The sequence below is a fragment of the Chlamydotis macqueenii genome, chromosome 1 (assembly GCF_036417535.1).
Source record: "Chlamydotis macqueenii isolate bChlMac1 chromosome 1, bChlMac1.mat, whole genome shotgun sequence".
Lineage (NCBI taxonomy): Eukaryota > Metazoa > Chordata > Aves > Otidiformes > Otididae > Chlamydotis > Chlamydotis macqueenii.
In genome coordinates, this window is record NC_141556.1 from 211802390 (window position 1) to 211822301 (window position 19912).

Below are 19912 nucleotides of genomic sequence, written 5' to 3' on the forward strand. Positions count from 1 at the left end.
CTGAGATGAGACAGGAGAATCTACAGTGCTCACTGGCTGTGTCTCACCATTTTGTGGTTACTTCCCTGGAGAAATCCATGCTGAGCGTGTCACAGCGGTGTGGAAAGACCACACAGGCAAAATGGATGGCTACAGACCTTTAAGACTTAATGGCATATATCTGCCTCAGCCAGTTGTGAAGAATTTCTTGTGAGAGGAACGGCTGCAGACGCCAAGGTCAGTGCAGAAGGAGGGGGAGCAGTAATGCTGCTCCTGGCAGAGATTCCCCTGCAGCCCGTGGTGCAGCCCATGGTGGAGCCGGCTGTGCCCCTGCAGCCCATGGAGGCCCACAGAGGGGCAGAGATCCACCTGCAGCCCATGGAGGTCCACGGAGGGGCAGAGATCCACCTGCAGCCCGGGGAGGACCCCACGCCGGGGCAGGTGGAGGCCTGAAGGCGGCTGTGGCCCGTGGAGGCAGCTGTTTCGGAGGGACTGCACCCTGTGGAAGAGATGACCCATGCCGGAGCAGTTCACGAAGGACTGTGGCCCGTGGGAGGGACCCCACACTGGAGCAGGGGAGGAATGTGAGGAGTTCTTCCCCTGAGGAGGAAGGAGAGGTGTAAAGCAACATAGGATGAACTGACCGTAACCCCCATTCCCTATTCTCCTCCTGAGCTGCTTGAGGGGAGGGAAGGAGGTAGAGATAATTGAAATGAAGTTAAGCCTGGGAAGAGGGAGGGGTGGGGGGAAGTTATCTTGTTCTCTTGCACATTATCTTGCTTTGGTTTTAATAATAAATAAATAGTTTTCCCCAAGTCGAGTCTGTTGTGCCTGTAACGGTAACTTCAAGGATCTCTCCCTGTCCTTATCTCAAACCTTGAGCCCTTTTTGTTATATTATCTCTCCCTGTTCCCTTGGAGCATGGGGGGAGTGAGCGAGAGACTGGATAGTTTGGTCCCGAGCGGGGCTAAGCTACAACAACAGCCCACCGGTGTACGTGGTGCTGGGTGGCCTCACTGCCCCTGTCGGGGATGATGGCTGCCCACTGCTGTCCCCTGTATGACTGGGCTTTTAGCTACTTTAGCATTACCAAACATCACCAAAAAATTTCAATTCAAAGAGTCTGATTCTGGATGAATTTTGAGGAAAAGTTGCAGCTCAGTTACTTCTCAGGCTGACTGTAAAAGTGGATGTGAGGATGGGTAACCCCAGCCTTGCTTCCTGGAGTTCGGTTGGCACGTTGCAGCAAGGACAAGGCTCCTTCCACAGTCAAGAGACATAGAAGTACCAATGGAGAGTATCCAAGAACTGTAATGTCAAACCATCTTCCTCATTAGGAAGCTCCATAATGACTCATATTGACATTAGGACCTCAAAGACACACAGGGAGAACCACCTGAGTTGACCTTTTGGTGGAGGGTCCATGCTGTCCTCACCAACGAAGGACTTTACAAAACAAGGTTGGGCTTTAGGTAGCACACTCCCATCTACACCTGTCTAACCACCCCGCTGTCAGCAGGAGGGGACAAACAAACCCATGTTTCTGTTGTATATCAGAATACACCACACTGCGGCCTAGGCATGGGCCAGACAAAGCCAAGATGGAGAATGCTAACCAGGAAGCCCCTAAGGAGATATTTATAAAATACATTACAGTCTTAGAATTACATTAAAACAACATTCAAGTTGCTCTGTAGTAGGTAATAATAAATATTACAGCCTTAAAACCATACTAAAAGATCATTCTACACTAAAAGAGCATTCACATGTCAAAGGTTAGGAATTAAGATGGCTAATTCAACCCCAGCACAGGTCCAGATGCTTTCAGAGAAATATTACTTACAGGATCTCATATTAACTTTTTTTTTTTCCCTAGGACCTGCCTGGAGAATGAATCAGGCTTGGCAGTGAAGGACACTGTTTTCTGTAAGATCACTGTCTCATTTGTTGCAGAAATTGGAAGTGTGTCATAAATAACCCGGGGAAGTGCAGGAGAGGGAAGGACAGTTTCATTGCCAGGCAGTCCAATGCTGCCTTGGAGATCTGGTCTCCGGCTCTCCTCTGTTTAATAATGAAATAAAGAGAATAAATATTCAAATAATCAGGCTTCCATAATGAGTGCTCCTGAAGTGGGACAACCCTCTGCATTTCATCGTCCTCACTGGCCCACTCAGTGAGGAAGATGAAATGGAACCACTCACAGAAGAGTTGGGAGGATCGGCTCATTCCTGCTTGTAAAGAGAACCGAGTTCCTGGAGCACACGAGGATGTTGCAGAAGGTCAACATGTTAATTATTAATCTGAAGAGCCACTTTGAGATTCCCATCTGTTACGTAGCTCACAGAAAACAGAAAGTACACAATATGAGCTTTGCAGTGAAAAAGAAAAATCCCGTGAAATGGCCAAACCGTTCTGCTCCCCCGGTGAATGACTGGCAGGAGCAACATGGGCAAAATCATGGAATCAGGAGGCAAGGGACCCTGAGGGCCCTCTAGTTGAATCCCTGCACAAAGCTGAAATCAAACCAAGCTTCTCATGGCTTTGTCCATTTAGGTCTTGAAAACATCCTAGGATGGAGATCATACAACATACTACCATCCTGCGCAACCTGCCCTAGTGCCTAATTAGCTCATCCTGGGAAGTTTTTCCTAATTTCCAGTTGGAAACTCTTGTTTCAATTTATATCTGGTTTTTTTTGTTTTTTTTTTCTCATTCTCCTGCCACACACTGCTGTGAAAAGCCTGGATCCATCTCTGAATAACCTCCTTGTAGGCACTGGGGGGCTGCTATCAATCAGTCCCCAGCCTTCACCAGCGCAAGGGGTTAGTCTCTCCTGGGGTTGGGTTAGTCATCCCAGGTGAATCCATGCTGGATGAGTCCACCCCAGGTGAGTCCATCCCAAGTGCAGGGCTTTGCATTTGTCCTTGTTAAATTCTATGAGGTTCTTGTCAGCCCCAGTCTGTCCTGGTCCTCCTGTAGGGCAGCCCTGCCCTCAAGTGTATTGACTATTCCTCCAAGTTTGATGTCACTCACAAATGTGATGAGGTGAATTTCATCTCCTCTTCCAGGTTGTCACAGGAGAGCTCCAGACAGTTTCCTACCCAGTTAGCAGTCCACCTATCTAGATTTCAGTTTCTCTTGCTGAGGAACATAATCTCAAAAGCCTTACTGAAGTCAAAGAAGACAGCATCCACCACTCTCACCTCATCCACAGACCTACCAGTCCATCCTTAAAGGCCACCATGGTCCACAGTGCTTTCTCCCATGCCCCATCAAAATAAAAAAGGGTGCTGTAAGAGAAAGCAGCCCTGGCTCCAGAACTTGAATTCCATCTAAAGTCACAAATAAAATTAAGTATTTTACCAACATCTGCAACTGGCACTGCTGACCACGAGATATGTCCCTGCAAGGACAGATACCCAACCGTGCTCTAGAAACCAGAGAGGGAAAAGGAATTTAAGCTAAGAGCAGCATCAACCAGCTTAGCTTCACTCTCCAAACTCTGCAAATAGAAAAGAAAAAAAAAAAAAAAAAAGCAAACAAACAAAAAAAACCCACAAAACTCAACCTCTGGATGAAAAATCACCTTGGGCTTTGCTTGGGTCTAATCTTCATAATCTGTACTGCTCAGAGGTGTCCTTATGTTTCTCTTCTGCCTGTGTTTTTTCTTTAATTAGGATTCATTTCAATTGAAGTCTATCCAATTACTTCTAAATCAATGAATTCCCCTGTCCCTGCCAGCAGCAGATTTCCAGTAAAGGCTCCGTAGCACTTTTTGCAGAACGCAGTATCAGTTCCCACACCCCAGATCTCACAAAGCTTTGGAAACACAGATCTGAGATGCACCTTACCTTTAGGAAATCTTGGTAATAAATTCCGTATATTTCCTACAATGGCATCAGATATTGTTTGATAAATACCACTGCAGGTGGGAAAAAAAATCCCACCGTCCAAACATAGACTGATAAATAAAGTGATTTGCTTCTTACTTACAAAGGAGAAGAAGAAATCATTATCTACTTCCCTGAATTCTCTGGAGGTCTGGAAGTAGAGAAACAAAGACGCATCTTTTATTGCCCTTAACTCCTGCTGCAATCGTTTCTCTTATGTCAGCCAAGACATTACAGGCAGCCAGGTAATCAGGGCTCAATCCTGCAGCACGCTGAGCTGCTGCAGGATGGGAGGGAGCGCACACAGTGCCTTGCTAGAGCACAAAACTGCACAAAAAATACTATATTCTCTAAGATGTCTATAAAATTTGCCATGACTTGGTATACAACTTCTGAAAAGGACCAGTCCCTGTTGTCACGCACCTCTCTAGGTCTGTTTTCCAGGAACATCACAATAATTTTGTCCTAATTGTATTTTTACAGACAACAAAAGTCCCCTTAACTCATAGGCAAAGGGGATTTTATTTGGCTCAAAGTACCCGGCCGTTCATCCAGCCAAGGAGGGGAAACCACAGCCTGTAGCTCATCGTTACCACATCCGACAGACGCAGCCCGAGCAGCAGGTACCAGACTCTCACAGACAGTCATTCCTAGCAGTTCCCTATTTTTCTAAAAGGCTAAAAAGCTGCCTAAATAACTAGGAAGAAATTGCAATTTCCCTACAGAGCTAGAAATCATGAAAGGCCACTGCTGGGCCCTCATCGATGCTACTGCACCTCCTGCTTCTGCCTCCCCATGACCTAGTATCATTTACACATCTGATATACTCTTTATTTAGCTGAAAACTAGTTTTTCTGACTAAATAACCTTAATTAATGTAAGTGACGTGATTCCAATTCAACGATCTTCTGCGTATACATCAGGCACTCAATAGCAACTCAACGCTGTGGTTTCTCTCAAGTCCTCCCAATGACACAATTGCTACTTCCCTCTTTACTTCTTTTCGTGCTTTCCTGTCCTCTGTTGCACTGAATCAGAATCGCCCTTGAGTCCAGCACCGGTGGAGATTCCCCTTCACAGAATCGCAGAATGGTTTGGGTTGGAAGGGACCTTCAAAGCCCATCCAGTCCAACCCCCCCGCAAGGAGCAGGGACATCTCCAACCAGATCAGGTTGCTCAGAGCAACCAGTCCAACCTGGCAGATCTGGAGCAGGAGGTTGTCCCCACGCTCTGCAGGACCTTCTGCCCTGCTCAGCAGCTTCCTGTCCTCTCCAGAGAGTAAAGATTTATTTGAGCATCATCATCCAACTGGAGTGTTGGCATTTTGCATGGCATTGCCGTACATCAGGAGCTCCACCTTGGGAACAGCAAGTTTCTCTCCTGTGGCCACACATTTTTCTAAGTGGTTCCTAAAATGTAACCAACCAGAAGACATCCATTTGCAATCAGTCTAAATTTACTAAAATCCATTGATGTTTTAGATCCACAGATCACTGTGGAACTTTTTCCTTTCTTCTGCAGTACCACGTATTTCATCATTCCTTTTTCCTCTCAAACATTATGAATATGTTTGACCACATCATACAATTCTATCAGCCATCTCCAAGTGACCTACCACGGCCTTAATTGATGGACAACAGTGCTGGGCTGGCTGCCCTACCTGAACCCATCTGTCTTAGCTACCCTGCTCTCTTATTTCTCCAATGCTTCTTCTTTGATCTCCTTGGTGCATACAACTCCCCCAATGTCTTCTCCTGCTCTGTCTTCCTCGCTGTTAGGCACTCAGTCATCAAATTAAAAAAAAAAAAAAAAAGGCTTTGGCTGGATGTCAAAGCCATCAGTACAATAACATCAAATAAAGCCCAAGGCCCTAACATTTCATCCTTCCTTGCTCCAGACTCCTCCTCCCAGCTCCGTTCCTCCCCTCCAGTCAACAGCTGCACACATCTCTAATACCTACTGGCATCCTTTTCTAATAAAGCATCTCAAAACCAGCACTAGCCTATTATCAGCCATCCCAGTACAGGTGCAGAAAACAAGGCAGAAGGAATTAAATTCCTCTTTCCCATTGTCTTAAAAACCAGCAGCAGAGAAAGGCACATGAGACAGGACTTGCAGGAGCGCCTGGATCCTCCGCCGACCTTCAACGCAACGTCCTTTCTATTATCATCCCTGGAGACTGTAAATAGACCTGCTCCGGAAAGCTGGTTGTTTTCTTGAAGGTATTTATAGTGTCACTCCTCTTTCTTCAGATTTCTCTCTGCTTTTGTCTGTGAATAAAAATTAAACTTCTGGATATAAGCCAAGGCAAAACCACGTCCTGTTCACCAAAGCGTACCGGACCGACGGCTGACACTGCCGACGCCAGCTGGGATTCATCAGACACTGCCTCAGTGCTTGGAGACACAGAGATCTCCAATTTTTTGGTGCTGCCTTCAGGAAAAAATGGGCTATGACACTCATTTGAGATCTCCATTTCCCTCCAGTCTCCAACATATTTGGCTTTGCATCAGCCAATCCAGAAACCAGGAAGGCGAAAGGAGACCACGGCAAGCTTTACAGACTCCATCACAAAGATGTCCAAGGTGTTTTGAACCTCCTCCCCAGGTGAAAGCTCAGCCCCTTGCTGCATCCTTTCATCCTGAGATAGGCCATGCAGTTGAAATTTCTCTGAATTTTTCCCCATGATTCAAATACAGCAGGGTACAGTTCAGTTCCCAAAGCATTGTGAAAACCTCATAAAAGTAGGAAATACGCAAGATGCCAATGTCTGGTTTTATCCTGTAACACCTGCAAAATCCAAGCCAAGGCAGATTTAACCTGAAAGGCGATTGGATCTGCACTGCTCTGAACTCGACCCTCACTTTCAGGGCTTATTGGCTCCCTATGGGATGGGAATATCCCTGGATGTCTCTCCCAAGGGCAGGTTCCCTGGGGAAAATCTCAAGCCACCTTGGCCCATCCCTCGTAACAAGATGCTGCCTTGCAAACAGGTTTGCAAAGTCCTGCAGACACCGGGGAGATGCACACACACCCCCTTCCCAACGCTGCTCCTATATCCTTCCCTCCGAGCATCTTCCTGTAGCCCGACCCTCAAATATCCAAATCCTCAAGCATCCCTCCTCCAGGGTTCCCTCCTGCATCCTGACCGCAGAGCATCCCCCTCTCTGAGCATTCCACTGGGAATCTCGACTCCTGAGCACCCCTCCTGAACCCTTCCCTCCAAGTATCGCTCTCTTGAGCATCCTTCCTGCATCCCGACCCTCTGAGCAGCCATTACTCCAGCCATCCTTCCTGCATACCCCCTTCCAAGTCCTCTCTTACATCCTGATCCCGAAGCATCCCACCCGGTATCCCTCCTGCATCACAATCCCTGAGCACCCCTCCTGCACCCCCTCCCCAAGCATCCCTCCCTCTGAGCATCCCGGTTCCTGAGAAATTGAGACAGAGAGAAGATGCTGAGAAGACTTTGTCTATTTCTGGTCTACATTTAAAAAAAATAAAAAAATAAATAAAAATTTTTAAAAAGAGGGATTTGAAATCACACAAATGCCAAGAGTGGCTACCAAATAAACCTGACTGCATCCTGTCCTCCAAGCACCCCTTACTCCCAGCTCCTTCTTGCATCCCGACCCCTGAATATCCCTCCTGAGTTGTGACCCCGAGGATCCCTCCTGCATCCCAACCCTGAGCACTCTCCTGCATCCCTCTATCCGCTTATCCCTCCCTCTGAGCATCCCTCCCACTCCCCTTTCCCCAGCATCGCTCCCTTCCCCCCTTCCCTCTGAGCAGTCTGACCCCCAAATACCCCTCCTGTACCCCTTCCCTGGAGCATTCCCCGCTTGAGCTTCCCTCCTGCACCCCTTTCCCCGAGACTTCCTTTCTGCACCCCGACCCCCAAGCATCCCTCCCTCTGAGCATCCCGACCCCTGAACACTATTCCCTCTGAGCAGCCCTCCTGTACCCCTTTCCCCGGGGCATCCCTTCCCCCAGGCATCCCCCCCTCCAAGCATCTCGATCCCCAAAAAATCTCCTGCATCACTTCCCCGGCCACCTCTCCGGTACCCCTTTCCCCAGGCACTCGTCCTGCATCCCTCACCCCGAGCATCCCTCCCGCATCCCTCCAGCATCCCTTCCCCCGAGCATCCCTCCGGCATCCCGACCCCAGACCACTCCTCCGGGATCCCCTCACCCTGAACATCCCTCCCGCACCTCTTTCCCCCACTATCCCTCTTGCATTCCTCGCCCCGAGCACCCCTCCTGCATCCCTCCCTCCGAGCATCCCACCCGGATCCCTCACCCCGCGCATCCCTCCTGCATCCCTCCCTCCGAGCATCCCACCCGGATCCCTCACCCCGCGCATCCCTCCTGCATCCCAACCCCAGGCAGCCCCTCCTGCGCCCCTTCCCAAGCTCCCTTTCCCCCCCACCCCTCCTTCCCATCACCCCAACCCCTCACTGCCCCTCCAAGACCCCCCCCCTCCCAACCTGCCCCGCGTTACCTCCCTCCGCGACCGTGTCCGTGTCCGGCTGCGGCGTGGCCGACAGCGAGCCGCAGTCCTGCGGGCAGAGCCGGGGCAGGGCCGAGGGCTGCGGGGAACTACAAATCCCAGCGCAACCGGGCCGGGCCGAGTCACGCCGCGCCCCCTTCTTCCTCCTCCCGCCGCCTCCTCCTCCTCCTCCTCCTCCTCCGGCTCCCGGCGAGGGACGGGGCCCGGCGCCTGGAGGGGGAGGAGGTGGGTACCGCGGCGGGGATGGGAGGGGGATCCCTAGCCCCCCTCCCCGGCTGGGGGGCGTGGGTCACCCCACCGTAAACCCCTCGAAGTGGGGAAACTGAGGCACAGGGGAGTGGGGGGTGGGAGCGGTGGCTGCCGAGCCCGCTGCTGCTCTGCGGAGAAATGGGATGCGGTAGGGATGCGTGACCCACCGCTCTGGCGGGGGGGGGGGGGGCTTTGGGGTTGTTTTTTAAGTATTTTAAGCTAATGTAATAGTGTGGATGCCTGGCTGTGTACAGAGAAACCATACCTATGGCTCCCTGTACCGGGGTAGGGCTCAGTACCACCCTGCAAACTTTGCATCTCCCCCGCCTCGCCTGCTTTCAATGAAACATCTCCAAAATTAAAAGATTTCCAGCAATTTAGCAAATCTCAAATCCTGTATGCCCACACCTGGGGCTGGATGTGTGTCTGGCCCAGCTGCAGCCAGCCCCGGACGGCGGCGTGGGGCTGGCTGGGCGATCGCATGAGCCGTACCCTGCGGAGGGTCTAATTTGGGCTGGCACCTACCTCGTCAGGGTTATTTCTGGGTGCTTTTCGCTAACGCTCCGCTGCGTCCGTGCTGGCAATCAGTGCCGGTGTCGGTGGGAGATGGGGTGGATGCTGGATTGCCGAACCACCCCGGGGCGCGCATCCAGCAGTAAGCAGGTGGTGGTCCACCACGTGTGCGGATGAAGTGGTCCAGGAAAGAAAGAAAGAGTATCTGGGAGCTACTCCAAGGATGCCAAGTGATATCCATGTGGATGCTGGGGCAGGACATGAGAAATCAGTGCAGACCTTTGCTGGGGCTGGCATTAAACTGGTATATTGGACTGTGCAAAGGGTTATGTCAGCTGCTTGGAAGGAAAAGCGATGTTCCTGCTGCCGTGAGACCCCAAACGGGCTCCCTCCTGGCAGTCTGCATCGCCCACACAGCAGCCCCCAAGCCCACGGCTACCAGAGGCCATGCCAGGAGAGCACCGAGCACCGCAGCGCTTTGGCTTTTATTCTCCAAACCTCGCTGCAGCCACGTCTCTCTGACTCCGCACTCCCTCTCCCCCTCCATCTTGTCTTCTGCCGTTCTCCTTCCATAGTGTTAACCTTCCCTTCGTTCTCCTCCTCCCTACCACGCACTGCTGCTTTCATTCCTCTTCTCTCGGGAGGAACCTGACCTTTGTTTGATTTCGCTAACTGGGCGCCAGCTCTGTTTTCCTCCCCCCATCTCTTTAAATTCAGCGTCTGCAGCGAGCCGGACACGCAGCCGTTTGCATTCACCCACATCCCTAAGCACGCAGCCCCAGGAGATGCTCAAGAGCATCAGGGTGGGATTTGGGAAGGGATGGGCACCCAGCATCGTGCCCACACTGAACCGGGGATGTTATGAAACTCCTGTTCACGCTTCCCTGTTGCTTGTGCAGCTCGTTGGCAGAGGAGCGTTTCCATGTCTAACGAAGCACAGGTGGAAAATTAAATATAAATAAATATAATTAAGTGGTGGCAAAGCAGCTGCTCTCCGAAAATGAATAGTTGGTGTGTCTATCGCCGGGTATCGCCCAGCGACACCGACGATCCTCTCTCACAGCAAGAAGGGAAGGGTGAAGCCGTCGTTTCCTGCCACGCGCCTGCTGGGAGTTTGAGTCCCCTCCCGGCGCTTGTCACCCGTGTCCCCCACGCCCGGCCAGCCTCGGGGTGAGCGGCCTTTCCCCAGCTGGAAATTTCCAGTGGCTCACAACGGTCCCAAAACAAAGAGCAGCTGCTTCCCGTTGGGAAGCCCCCCCCGGCGCTGCATTTCGGGATGTATTTCTCCTGGCCGACACGCCACGCTCCGCCGAGGCTGAATTTTAAGCCTCCAAGTGCTGCTCTGTGTTTATCGGAGGGGCTGGTATTAAACAAGTGTCCAAAATCAAGGGGGATTGATGCAGCGATGAGAAAACACGACTTTTCCTCTTTCAGATTACTATAAATAAGCACATAGGGTGTAGAAACTCTGGTAAACGTTTAACCTTCTGTTGCTGAGGATGAGCTGAGAGAAGTAAATGTGCATCAGGGACATGCGAAAGGAGGGTGAATTCATCCTTGCGATGGATTTTATCCCAAATTCTTCCTTAAACCTGTCTTACTTGATGTCTGAGGGCTGCTGCTGGCTAGGTAGGGGGTCAACTGGGGGTTTTATCTTCTTTTTTTTTTTTCCCCTAAATACTATTTATTTTGTTTCTGCCCTGCCTTTGGTGTTCTTTTATTATCATTTTCCTGGGGTGACTTCTAGGCTTCAAAGTGCCTCTTCTGCAGCCCCTGTAACGCAGTGGGGCACAAACTGGTAGCGGAGGGTCTGGATTTCCTCGGCGGAACTGTCCCCTTGAGAAGGGAGACGGCGTGAAACTGGTCTGCGGGTACGGTTACAGCAAATGCCGTGGGGCTGGGTGTGCCCACATCTGGAGTTCACAACTTCATGAAGTTTTTGTGTTGTTTTTTTTTTTTCCTCAGGACTCAGGTGTTTCGTGGAAATTGGCATTTTTACCTCAAACGGAACGGCAGGTTTTAGTAAGGGGCGATGGAGCAAAGTGATACGTGCTGAGTGTGGGGAATTTGGGACAAAACCCAAAGCAGCGGGAGCGTCACGCAGAAAGAAATGGTTTGGGCTGATGCTGTGTTTGCCATTAACGCACCCTAACGAGGCAGGCTGGAGCCCAGTCCTGTGAACATCCATCTTCTCCAGCTGACCCACATTTAAAGTCGCCAGCCCCGTCCAGGTACCCAGATATTTTTTTTTCATACCTCCTTTCCAGCTGCAATCAATCCTGCCCCTCCCAGCGCAGAACTATTTCCTATAATGCATTATCTGATCTGCCTCTCCTAACATTTATCCAGCTGATGTGCCTTTCATCAGCTCTCCTGGGCAATACTCAAAAAGCCAGAGAGGTTTTTAGTCCAGCTACTTTAATTTTATTGCCACTTAGGCAGCCTTCATTCTGCTGGCCTAAATAATTAATCTCTCTTTCTTTTTCTTGTTTTTTTTTTGTTTTTGCTGAGTGTGTACTTTGCCGTTCATTGTTACTCCTCAACTATTTCTTAACAAAGCTGCTTGTCTTAAATGCAGGTTTCCAAAGTTTTGGTCGTGGAGGGATGTTTTATGGGTGAGCTATTGAAGGCTAGGCTATAAAATTAACCAGCAATGTACAAAATTAAAATGACAGTGTAAATGGCCACATATCCCCAGCAGCAAAAGCCCCTGTTGCTGTTGGATTGGTCTTGCTTCGCTGCTCTGTGTTTAATTAATTTCATTAATGAGATCCCCTGGACAACACTAGGATCAGCCTGTTAACCCTTTTTTAGGTGTTGCCTCTGAAATCCCAAAGAATTGATTCACTTTCCTTCCCTGCCAGTTGCAAAGTGAAGTCTGTGTTTGTAATTGATTATTGCTGCTTTGCCCAAGCAACATTTTCCCAAGAAATACCTGTATTTCATAGAATCACAGAACGGTTTGCGTTGGAAGGGACCTTCAAAGCCCACCCAGTCCAACCCCCCTGCCAGGAGCAGGGACATCTCCAACCAGATCAGGTTGCTCACAGCCCCAGCCAACCTGGCCTGGAATGTTTCCAGGGATGGGGCATCCACCACCTCTCTGGGAAACCTGGGACAGTGTTCTACCACCCTCAGTGTAAAAAAATTTTTTCCTAATATCTAATCTGAATCTACCTCCCTCTATTTTGAAACCATTACCCCTCGTCCTGTCACACCAGGCCCTGCTGAAGAGTCTCTCCCCACCTTTCCTGCAGCTCCCACTCTCAGGTCTCCCCGGAGCCTCCTCTTCTCCAGGCTGAACAGCCCCAGCTCTCTCAGCCTGGCCTCACAGCAGAGCTGCTCCAGCCCTCTCAGCATCTGCGTGGCCTCCTCTGGACCCTCTCCAGCAGCTCCACGTCCTTCTGATGCCGGGGGCTCCAGAGCTGGACGCAGCGCTGCAGGGGGGTCTCCCCAGAGCGGAGCAGAGGGGCAGAATCCCCTCCCTCACCCTGCTGCCCACGCTGTGGGGATGCAGCCCAGGGTGCCGTTGGTTTCTGGGCTGTGAGCGCACGTTGCCTGCTCATGCTGAGCTTCTCGCCCACCAGCTCTCCCAAGTCTTTCTCCTCAGGGCTGCTCTCACTCCATTCTCTGCCCAGCCTGGATTTGTGCCTGGGATTGCCCCGACCCAGGTGCAGGACCTTGCACTTGGCCTGGTTGAACTTCATGAGGTTTGAACTTCATTTGGGTTTGCTTGTCAGGGAAATGAAGGCATTGCTACACATTTTCCCAAATAAGAACTTCTCAGTTTGTTTTCTGATCTGTTTAGGATCTTTTCTCAGTCCTGTTGGTATTTATAGCTTCAGCTAAACTGGTATTAGCTTTATTTTGTCAATGCAGAGAGAGTTTTCTTCAAATCTGCAATGAGACTATTAAACAGAACCAGGCATACCATCTCTCCCCGGTGTTTCATAAACTTGCTCTTTCAGGGTAGATTATTTTTAACTGGAATGATCTAAGTTATCCTTTTTTATCTGAATAAGTAACCAAAAAATCCTTTTAAAATTGGCTTTATATATATCTGTGCATATATATATATATATATATATATCTTAAGGAAAGATCCACGTCTCTTTGAAAACCATATAAACACATTTATAACTTTAGGCTTTCCATTAAACTGCATATTTTGGCCAAAAAGAGTGACTACAGCTGTACCCATTTTTCAGAGTGGTTGAATATGTAGCAATATTTGTGCCATTTCTTTACATTTTACTTACATTGGCAAATCACGACTGATGATTTTCTTTTTCATTATTTATTGTACACTTGTGGGTTTTTTGCCAAGTTGGGCAAAACAGGCACTCAGTTAAATTATGTATACAGAATTTTATTTATTAGCTAATGAAAGTGCTCTCAAATGTGATGAATACAGAAGAGGGGAAATAAGCTTATCCAAAGCTGTTCTACATTTAAAATTGTTAAACAAAGGAAGTGTTATGGATCATGAAGGAACTTGGTTGATAGTTCTAAACACATGAAGGCGTCAGTGAAAATAGGTGGATTTTGTCATTTCACACATTCTTTCATGTCGTCCTGCTGTGCCGACCTCCATCACTCTCCCAGGTTCAAACCACTTACTTGCTGAGCTAAAGTCCTGGGGTAGAAGGTTAGAATCATAGAATGGTTTGGGTGGAAGGGACCTTCAAAGGCCATCCAGTCCAACCCCCCTGCAAGGAGCAGGGACATCTCCAACCAGATCAGGTTGCTCAGAGCCTCATCCAACCTGGCCTGGAACGTTTCCAGGAATGGGGCATCCACCGCCTTTCTGGGCAACCTGGGCCAGTGTTGCTGGGGGTTGTTTAGTCTAAAGCAGCCTGAGGGGTAGCAGAGATGGGAAGCAACAAACATGGCCTTTGGGGTCACTGTCAGTCCTGCTTCTACAGGCTGTGTTATTTGCAGGGAGATGTAGGGAACGCTTCTGTTTGATGAAACTTGAAAAAAAAAAAACAAAATCCATTTTAGGCTGGTTTTGTGAATGTCAGATTGTTCTTGTAGCAACGCTTTTACAGATATACTGCTAGCCCTTAGGGGAAGAAATACATGGCAGCCACTCATCCGACAGAATTAGACCAGTTGAAGCCTCTGTATTATGTGTTTTAAACAACTCTTGACTCTAAATGAGGGTGGTGGAACACTGGTCCAGGTTGCCAGTGGTGGGTGCCCCATCCCTGGAAACATTCCAGGCCAGGTTGGACAGGGCTCTGAGCAACCTGATCTGGTTGGAGATGTCCCTGCTTCTTGCAAGGGGATTGGACCGGATGGCCTTTAAATGTCTCTTCCAACCCAAACCATGCTAGGATTCTATGATTCTGTGGTTCTAAATTGAGTAGAAGTCTTCATGAGTGGGAAATATGCCACAACTACAGTGCTAAGGGGAGTTTAGCAGTTGAACAAGTAGGTTTTTCTAGGGTATATTTGGCTGAGGTTAGTCACAAGGATGGTCATGGGCGTGGACGCTACACGTGCGTCTTTATTTGACAATTTTGTTGGATACATGGGACTAAGGGACACACAGGCAAAGCACTCAGTGGATTTAAAGATCTGCTTCTTTCCGTTAATTATTGTGCAGTGAGATACACATTGTGTGCTAAGGGCTAAAGGGGGCTAAAGAATAGAGTGGAATGTTAGTCGTAAACTGGAAGTGAAATACGGATTCTCCTTTGACTTGTTCGTTAGCTGCCCTAGGCTGGGCAAGTTTTTCATAGAAAAATGTCCTTGCTATCTAGAGGTGCAGTAGTTTTAGGGTGCCTTTAGTATTATTATTTGGGTTTTAGCAGCCATTAAATAATCATAGAATCATAGAATGGTTTGGGTTGGAAAGACCTTTAAAGGTCATCTAGTCCAACCCCCTGCAAGGAGCAGGGACATCTCCAACCAGATCAGGTTGCTCAGAGCCCCAGCCAACCTGGCCTGGAATGTTTCCAGGGATGGGGCATCCACCACCTCTCTGGGCAACCTGTTCCAACCCTCATTGTAAAAAATTTTTTCCTAATATCTGATCTAAATCTACCTCTAAATAATTGATATTCCAGCATGAAATGATGTACTTTTTATCTGTATTTTGCTGTGACTCCGGAGCTGACAATGGTGTCGTAGTGTCTATGATTATTCCATGATTAGTTAGGAAAATGCCTGCACTCAGATTTAATTTTAAGGGAGCTGTTTGGCAGCTTTCCATTGAGTGTAGTTACTACAGCAAAAGCTACCTCCTACCTCTGTAAGCAAACACTGGTGGGTTTCCTGCTGATTAAGTCAAAAATAAAACTGAGAATGAACTGTTGATTGCTTTGGATTCAGCAAACAAGGAAAAACAGATTTTGATTAGCAGGAATGAGGGCTGAACTGATCTGCAGTGGAGAGGGCCACACGGCTCCTTCCTCTTCCCTTGCACCAGCCCTGGCATTCATCAGGCTCCAAAATGTAGCAGAAACATATCCTGAATAGAAAATTATGGGATTTCTCCCTAAACCGGCTCACTGTACAGTCAGACAAATGCCAGAGTTGGTGTAAGGGAGGAGGAAGGTATGGTGGAGGGTAATGGGAGGTATGTCCCTTCCAGATGTTGGGATGTGTCCGGTTCTTGTCCTGCCCTTTTTTTCCCCTCTAAATTTTGTGTTCATGAGGGAGATGGGATCAGGTGAGCCCACAACACAACTCTTGAAGTCAGCAGTCGTTCTGCTGTAGGTATGCGTGGGAGAGATTTCACTTTTAGGATGATTGTAAGACTCCTGATTTTAGCATGACTTTGGAAGACTCATGATTTCTGGCACTAAACTGTCCTGTTCAAGCTTGTTACAAGAAAAAACATTCTTGTGCTCGTTCTCAAGACACAATGTCCAGAAGTAATTCCCTACTTCTAATTTCTATGATGAATTATTACCATGTTGTCACCCGTATACATTTAGGACTCTTTATCTCTGTAAACCTTTCAAACAGGTAAAAGCAGCTAAATGCGTGGTGTTGGATTTTTTTTTATTTTTTTTTTTAGAATTAGTCCCAGCATCGTGATTTTTCCACCATGTCAGAACCCATCACGCTCAACGTTGGAGGAAAACTCTATACCACCTCTCTGTCCACCCTGACCAGCTTTCCAGACTCCATGCTGGGGGCCATGTTTAGCGGGAAGATCCCAACCAAGAAGGACAGCCAAGGCAACTGCTTTATTGACAGAGATGGCAAAATCTTCCGCTATATCCTGAACTTCTTACGAACTTCTCACCTGGACCTCCCCGAAGACTTTCAGGAAATGGGCTTACTTCGACGGGAAGTAGACTTTTATCAAATTCAGCCACTGATTGAAGCCTTGCAGGAGAAGGAGGTGGAGCTTTCTAAAGCAGAGAAAAATGCCATGCTCAACATCAGCCTCGATCAGAAGACCCAGACTGTTCACTTCACCGTCCGAGAAGCACCCCAGATCTACAGCCTGTCTTCCTCCAACATGGAAGTGTTCAGTGCTCATATCTTCTCTACGTCATGTCTGTTCCTGAAGCTTCTTGGTTCCAAACTTTACTACTGCTTCAACGGAAACCTCTCTTCAATATCCAGCTACCTGCAGGACCCCAACCACTTGACCTTGGATTGGGTTGCGAGTGTGGAAGGCCTTCCCGAAGAGGAGTACACCAAGCAGAACTTAAAGAGACTCTGGGTGGTGCCAGGTAATAAGCAAATCAATAGTTTCCAGGTGTTTGTGGAAGAAGTGCTAAAAATAGCCATGAGCGATGGTTTCTGCATAGATTCTTCTCATCCACAAACTTCAGATTTCATGAATAATAAGATTATTCGCCTAATTCGGTACAAGTAGGAACGGCTGTTTATTATGGTGCCCGCATGGAGATAACGCAGGTTAAGTGTTTCCCTTTAAAACACACTTACAGCCTAATTCAGAATCATGCTTCTCTGGATTAAAAGTCACTAACAGGGAGATGATTTTCCTTTAATGTATTTACCAATACGACCTTTCAGAATAAGTCCGTATTCTAGATGGAAGGAACATTGTCTAGCACCTGAATTAAGGATCGATTCTGTCTCTGCCTCCACTTCTGTACAATTGTGGGGAAAATCACTTAACTTCTGTCCTTCTTACGTTTTCCAGTTGGAAAATGGGCGTGATCCTTACCCTGTATCGCAAGGGTGATGTGAGGGTTCGGTAATCGAGGTTTGGAAGGCTTTTTGGAGCTCAGATGCGGTGAAAGACGCCATGGAGCTGCAGCACAGCGGACAGCCCAGGGGGCACATTTTCCATGTCTTGCCATATCAGCTGTGCAGAGCATCCCAGAAGCTTGGTTGGATCCGCAGAGAAGTCTCCCCACATGCACGCGCTCAATACAGCCATAAAGGACAGTGCAGACTGCAAATGAGTAAGGGATCCTGTCTGTTTTGGTTCAACAAAGGATTTCTGTCACCTGAAGCTGACAGTTTTGGTTTTTTTCCTGAGCTCCTGCTCTGTTTTGCTTTCAGGAAAGCCATGTTTGAATGATGTGACTGGTACGCGGAATGACTAACGAAGCCATAGCAGAGAGAATGGTGTTCTTACAAACTGAGAAGATTGTGGCTGGTGGGGGAACTGTGCTTTGGATGCTCTTAAACCTTTACTTTTACATTCCAAAGGCATCCAAGACAACTAGGCCTTTTCTTTCTCTTACAACCTTGTATTTATCTGGAGGATGCTGCTGAAAACACTTTCTGAGGTGGAGGCATTGAGAGGGCAGAAGTCCCCAAATATCTTCTGAACGTTTGAGCCTCTTCTTCCTGGACACGGCCTTTTTTTGGGCATGCGTGGAGTGCATGGGATGCTCTCTGGGTAGGATGGATTCCACCTGAAAAGACAACTTTCCCATCAGGTTATGCCTAATATTTTTCATTACAGAACGAGAGGCTCACTTTTCCCATTGCAGTACGCTGAGCCATTTTTTTCACATCATTGTGAAATGGTGAGAGCACTAAGCTAGCATTTTGGCTTTAGTGTCAGATTATCAGAAGTAAGGCAATGGGAAAGCAGAGCTGATGGCAGTGGTCAAGCTCTTTCCAAGCCTGGTCTGTGCTATCATGAAGCATTAGCTACACGTTTGCTCTAAACATCATTTGTGGCACATTCAAGGTGGTTCATTCTCAGCTAATTACGTTTACAAGTAACTTAGCTGTCTTTCCCTAACCAGATTGCGACGTGAGAGACTCTCTGGAACATTTCCCGTTACCTCTAACGAGACAGAAGGGAAAATGCAATAACCAAGTCTCGCATTTAGAATTTTAGTGCTTCCAAAAGTTCTTACCGCAGGGCTGCAAAGCTCAGTATTGCTCACATTCTTGTTTCCCAAAGTAATTAGTCTGTCGTTGCATCAAGCTGACCTGTGAACAAGCATGAAGAAGCGTTTGGTTACTGTTGTAAAATACTGTGAGATAAAGAGATTTCTACTGTCCCAAGCTGTAATGGCACGAACAACACAAATCAGCACGCTGATGGTAAAAAAAAATGCACATTCTGCAGCCACCGGCAGCCTGTTACAAACCACTTCTCCTGTCTGACTTGGTGCTAAACCAGCATGATGTACTGGAACCATGTTGTTAGGAAGCACTGACTGGGCTTGAAGCCCTCCGGGCCATTAAACCTGGCAAGTTTTGTGAATTTTCAGGATTGTAAACAGGATTTTGTGGCTAAATCCCAACCTGAGTCACCATGTTCTTCTAGTTTTAGTTGCATTGGGAAGAACTTTTTCTTCCTCATCCCTGTCCTGAATTACAAAGCAGGAGTAGTCTGTTCCAGGGGTTGCTGCATGCCACCGACAAAGCAAAGCAACTCCTGGGTGAATCTTATTTCTGACATGAATTTGTCACTCAGTTTGACATTCACAGCGATGATCTATGCAGGTAATGTGATTATGATTTGTAAAGTACCATACATGAACCCTCTTTCATCAAATCTAGGCCTTGAAACAGATGCCTTTGCTGAATTTATGCTAACTGAGCTTTTGGGGGCTGTTGGCAGCATATCTTTTGAGCCCACACCCTTGAGAGTAGATGTTATATGATCTGTAACAGGAGTTCTTGTATGTCAGGACTAAAATAATACTTATCTGTAGTTATTTGTTTCCTGTCACCTTGAGTTTATCCCAAGGTAAGAGCGGTGGGCTTAAATCTCATTTGGAAGGAAGAAGAAGTCTGATCTCCACCCTTTAGAGCTCTGGATCAGTACTGCTCCACTCTGTTTCAGCAAAATAAATATATTCCTTGGGAGAGCTGAATCATTACTGCATTTTCCGGTGAAAGGCGAGTAAGAGGAATCCCTAAAAGCATTATGCATAGCTTAATCTAGAGCATTTAGTCTTCCCCTTTGCCCGCACCCACATTTCACTGAACTGTAGCAGCACCCACACTAAAAGTGATTCTTAAAAGTCTAAACAAGAAACGAAGAGTGCCCCAACCTGGCCAAGTAACTGGGGTAATTCTGCTGACGTGGAAATAGGGGTTTCGGTCCCCACAGACGGAGGAGAGAACTGAACCCAGGTCTCCTCCTGGAGTGCGTTAACCCATCGGTCCGGCATGCAAAAGATGGACTTGAATATACATTGATCTGTGCTCAGGTAACGAAATCAGGCAAAGGTGCAGCTGGCCACAGATCTCTGCCATTTATTAATACAGAGATGCAAAATATCTCTCTTCTATATGCAGAGAGATGCACAAATCCCCCAAAAGTATAAAGCCAGGAGTTGGGAGGAAAAGAAAAACTTGAGAT

The 19912-nt window shown here is 48.0% G+C and overlaps 1 protein-coding gene across 1 annotated transcript; it reads left to right on the forward strand.

Annotated features, from left to right (window-relative positions):
- Positions 1-8574: 8574 nt before the first annotated feature.
- Positions 8575-19421, forward strand: KCTD21 (potassium channel tetramerization domain containing 21). The gene is made up of 3 exons (XM_086739727.1): positions 8575-8604; positions 11107-11372; positions 16172-19421. The coding sequence occupies exon 3, from the start codon at positions 16202-16204 to the stop codon at positions 16982-16984; it is 783 nt and encodes a 260-aa protein (XP_086595853.1). The 5' UTR covers positions 8575-8604; positions 11107-11372; positions 16172-16201; the 3' UTR covers positions 16985-19421.
- Positions 19422-19912: the final 491 nt, after the last annotated feature.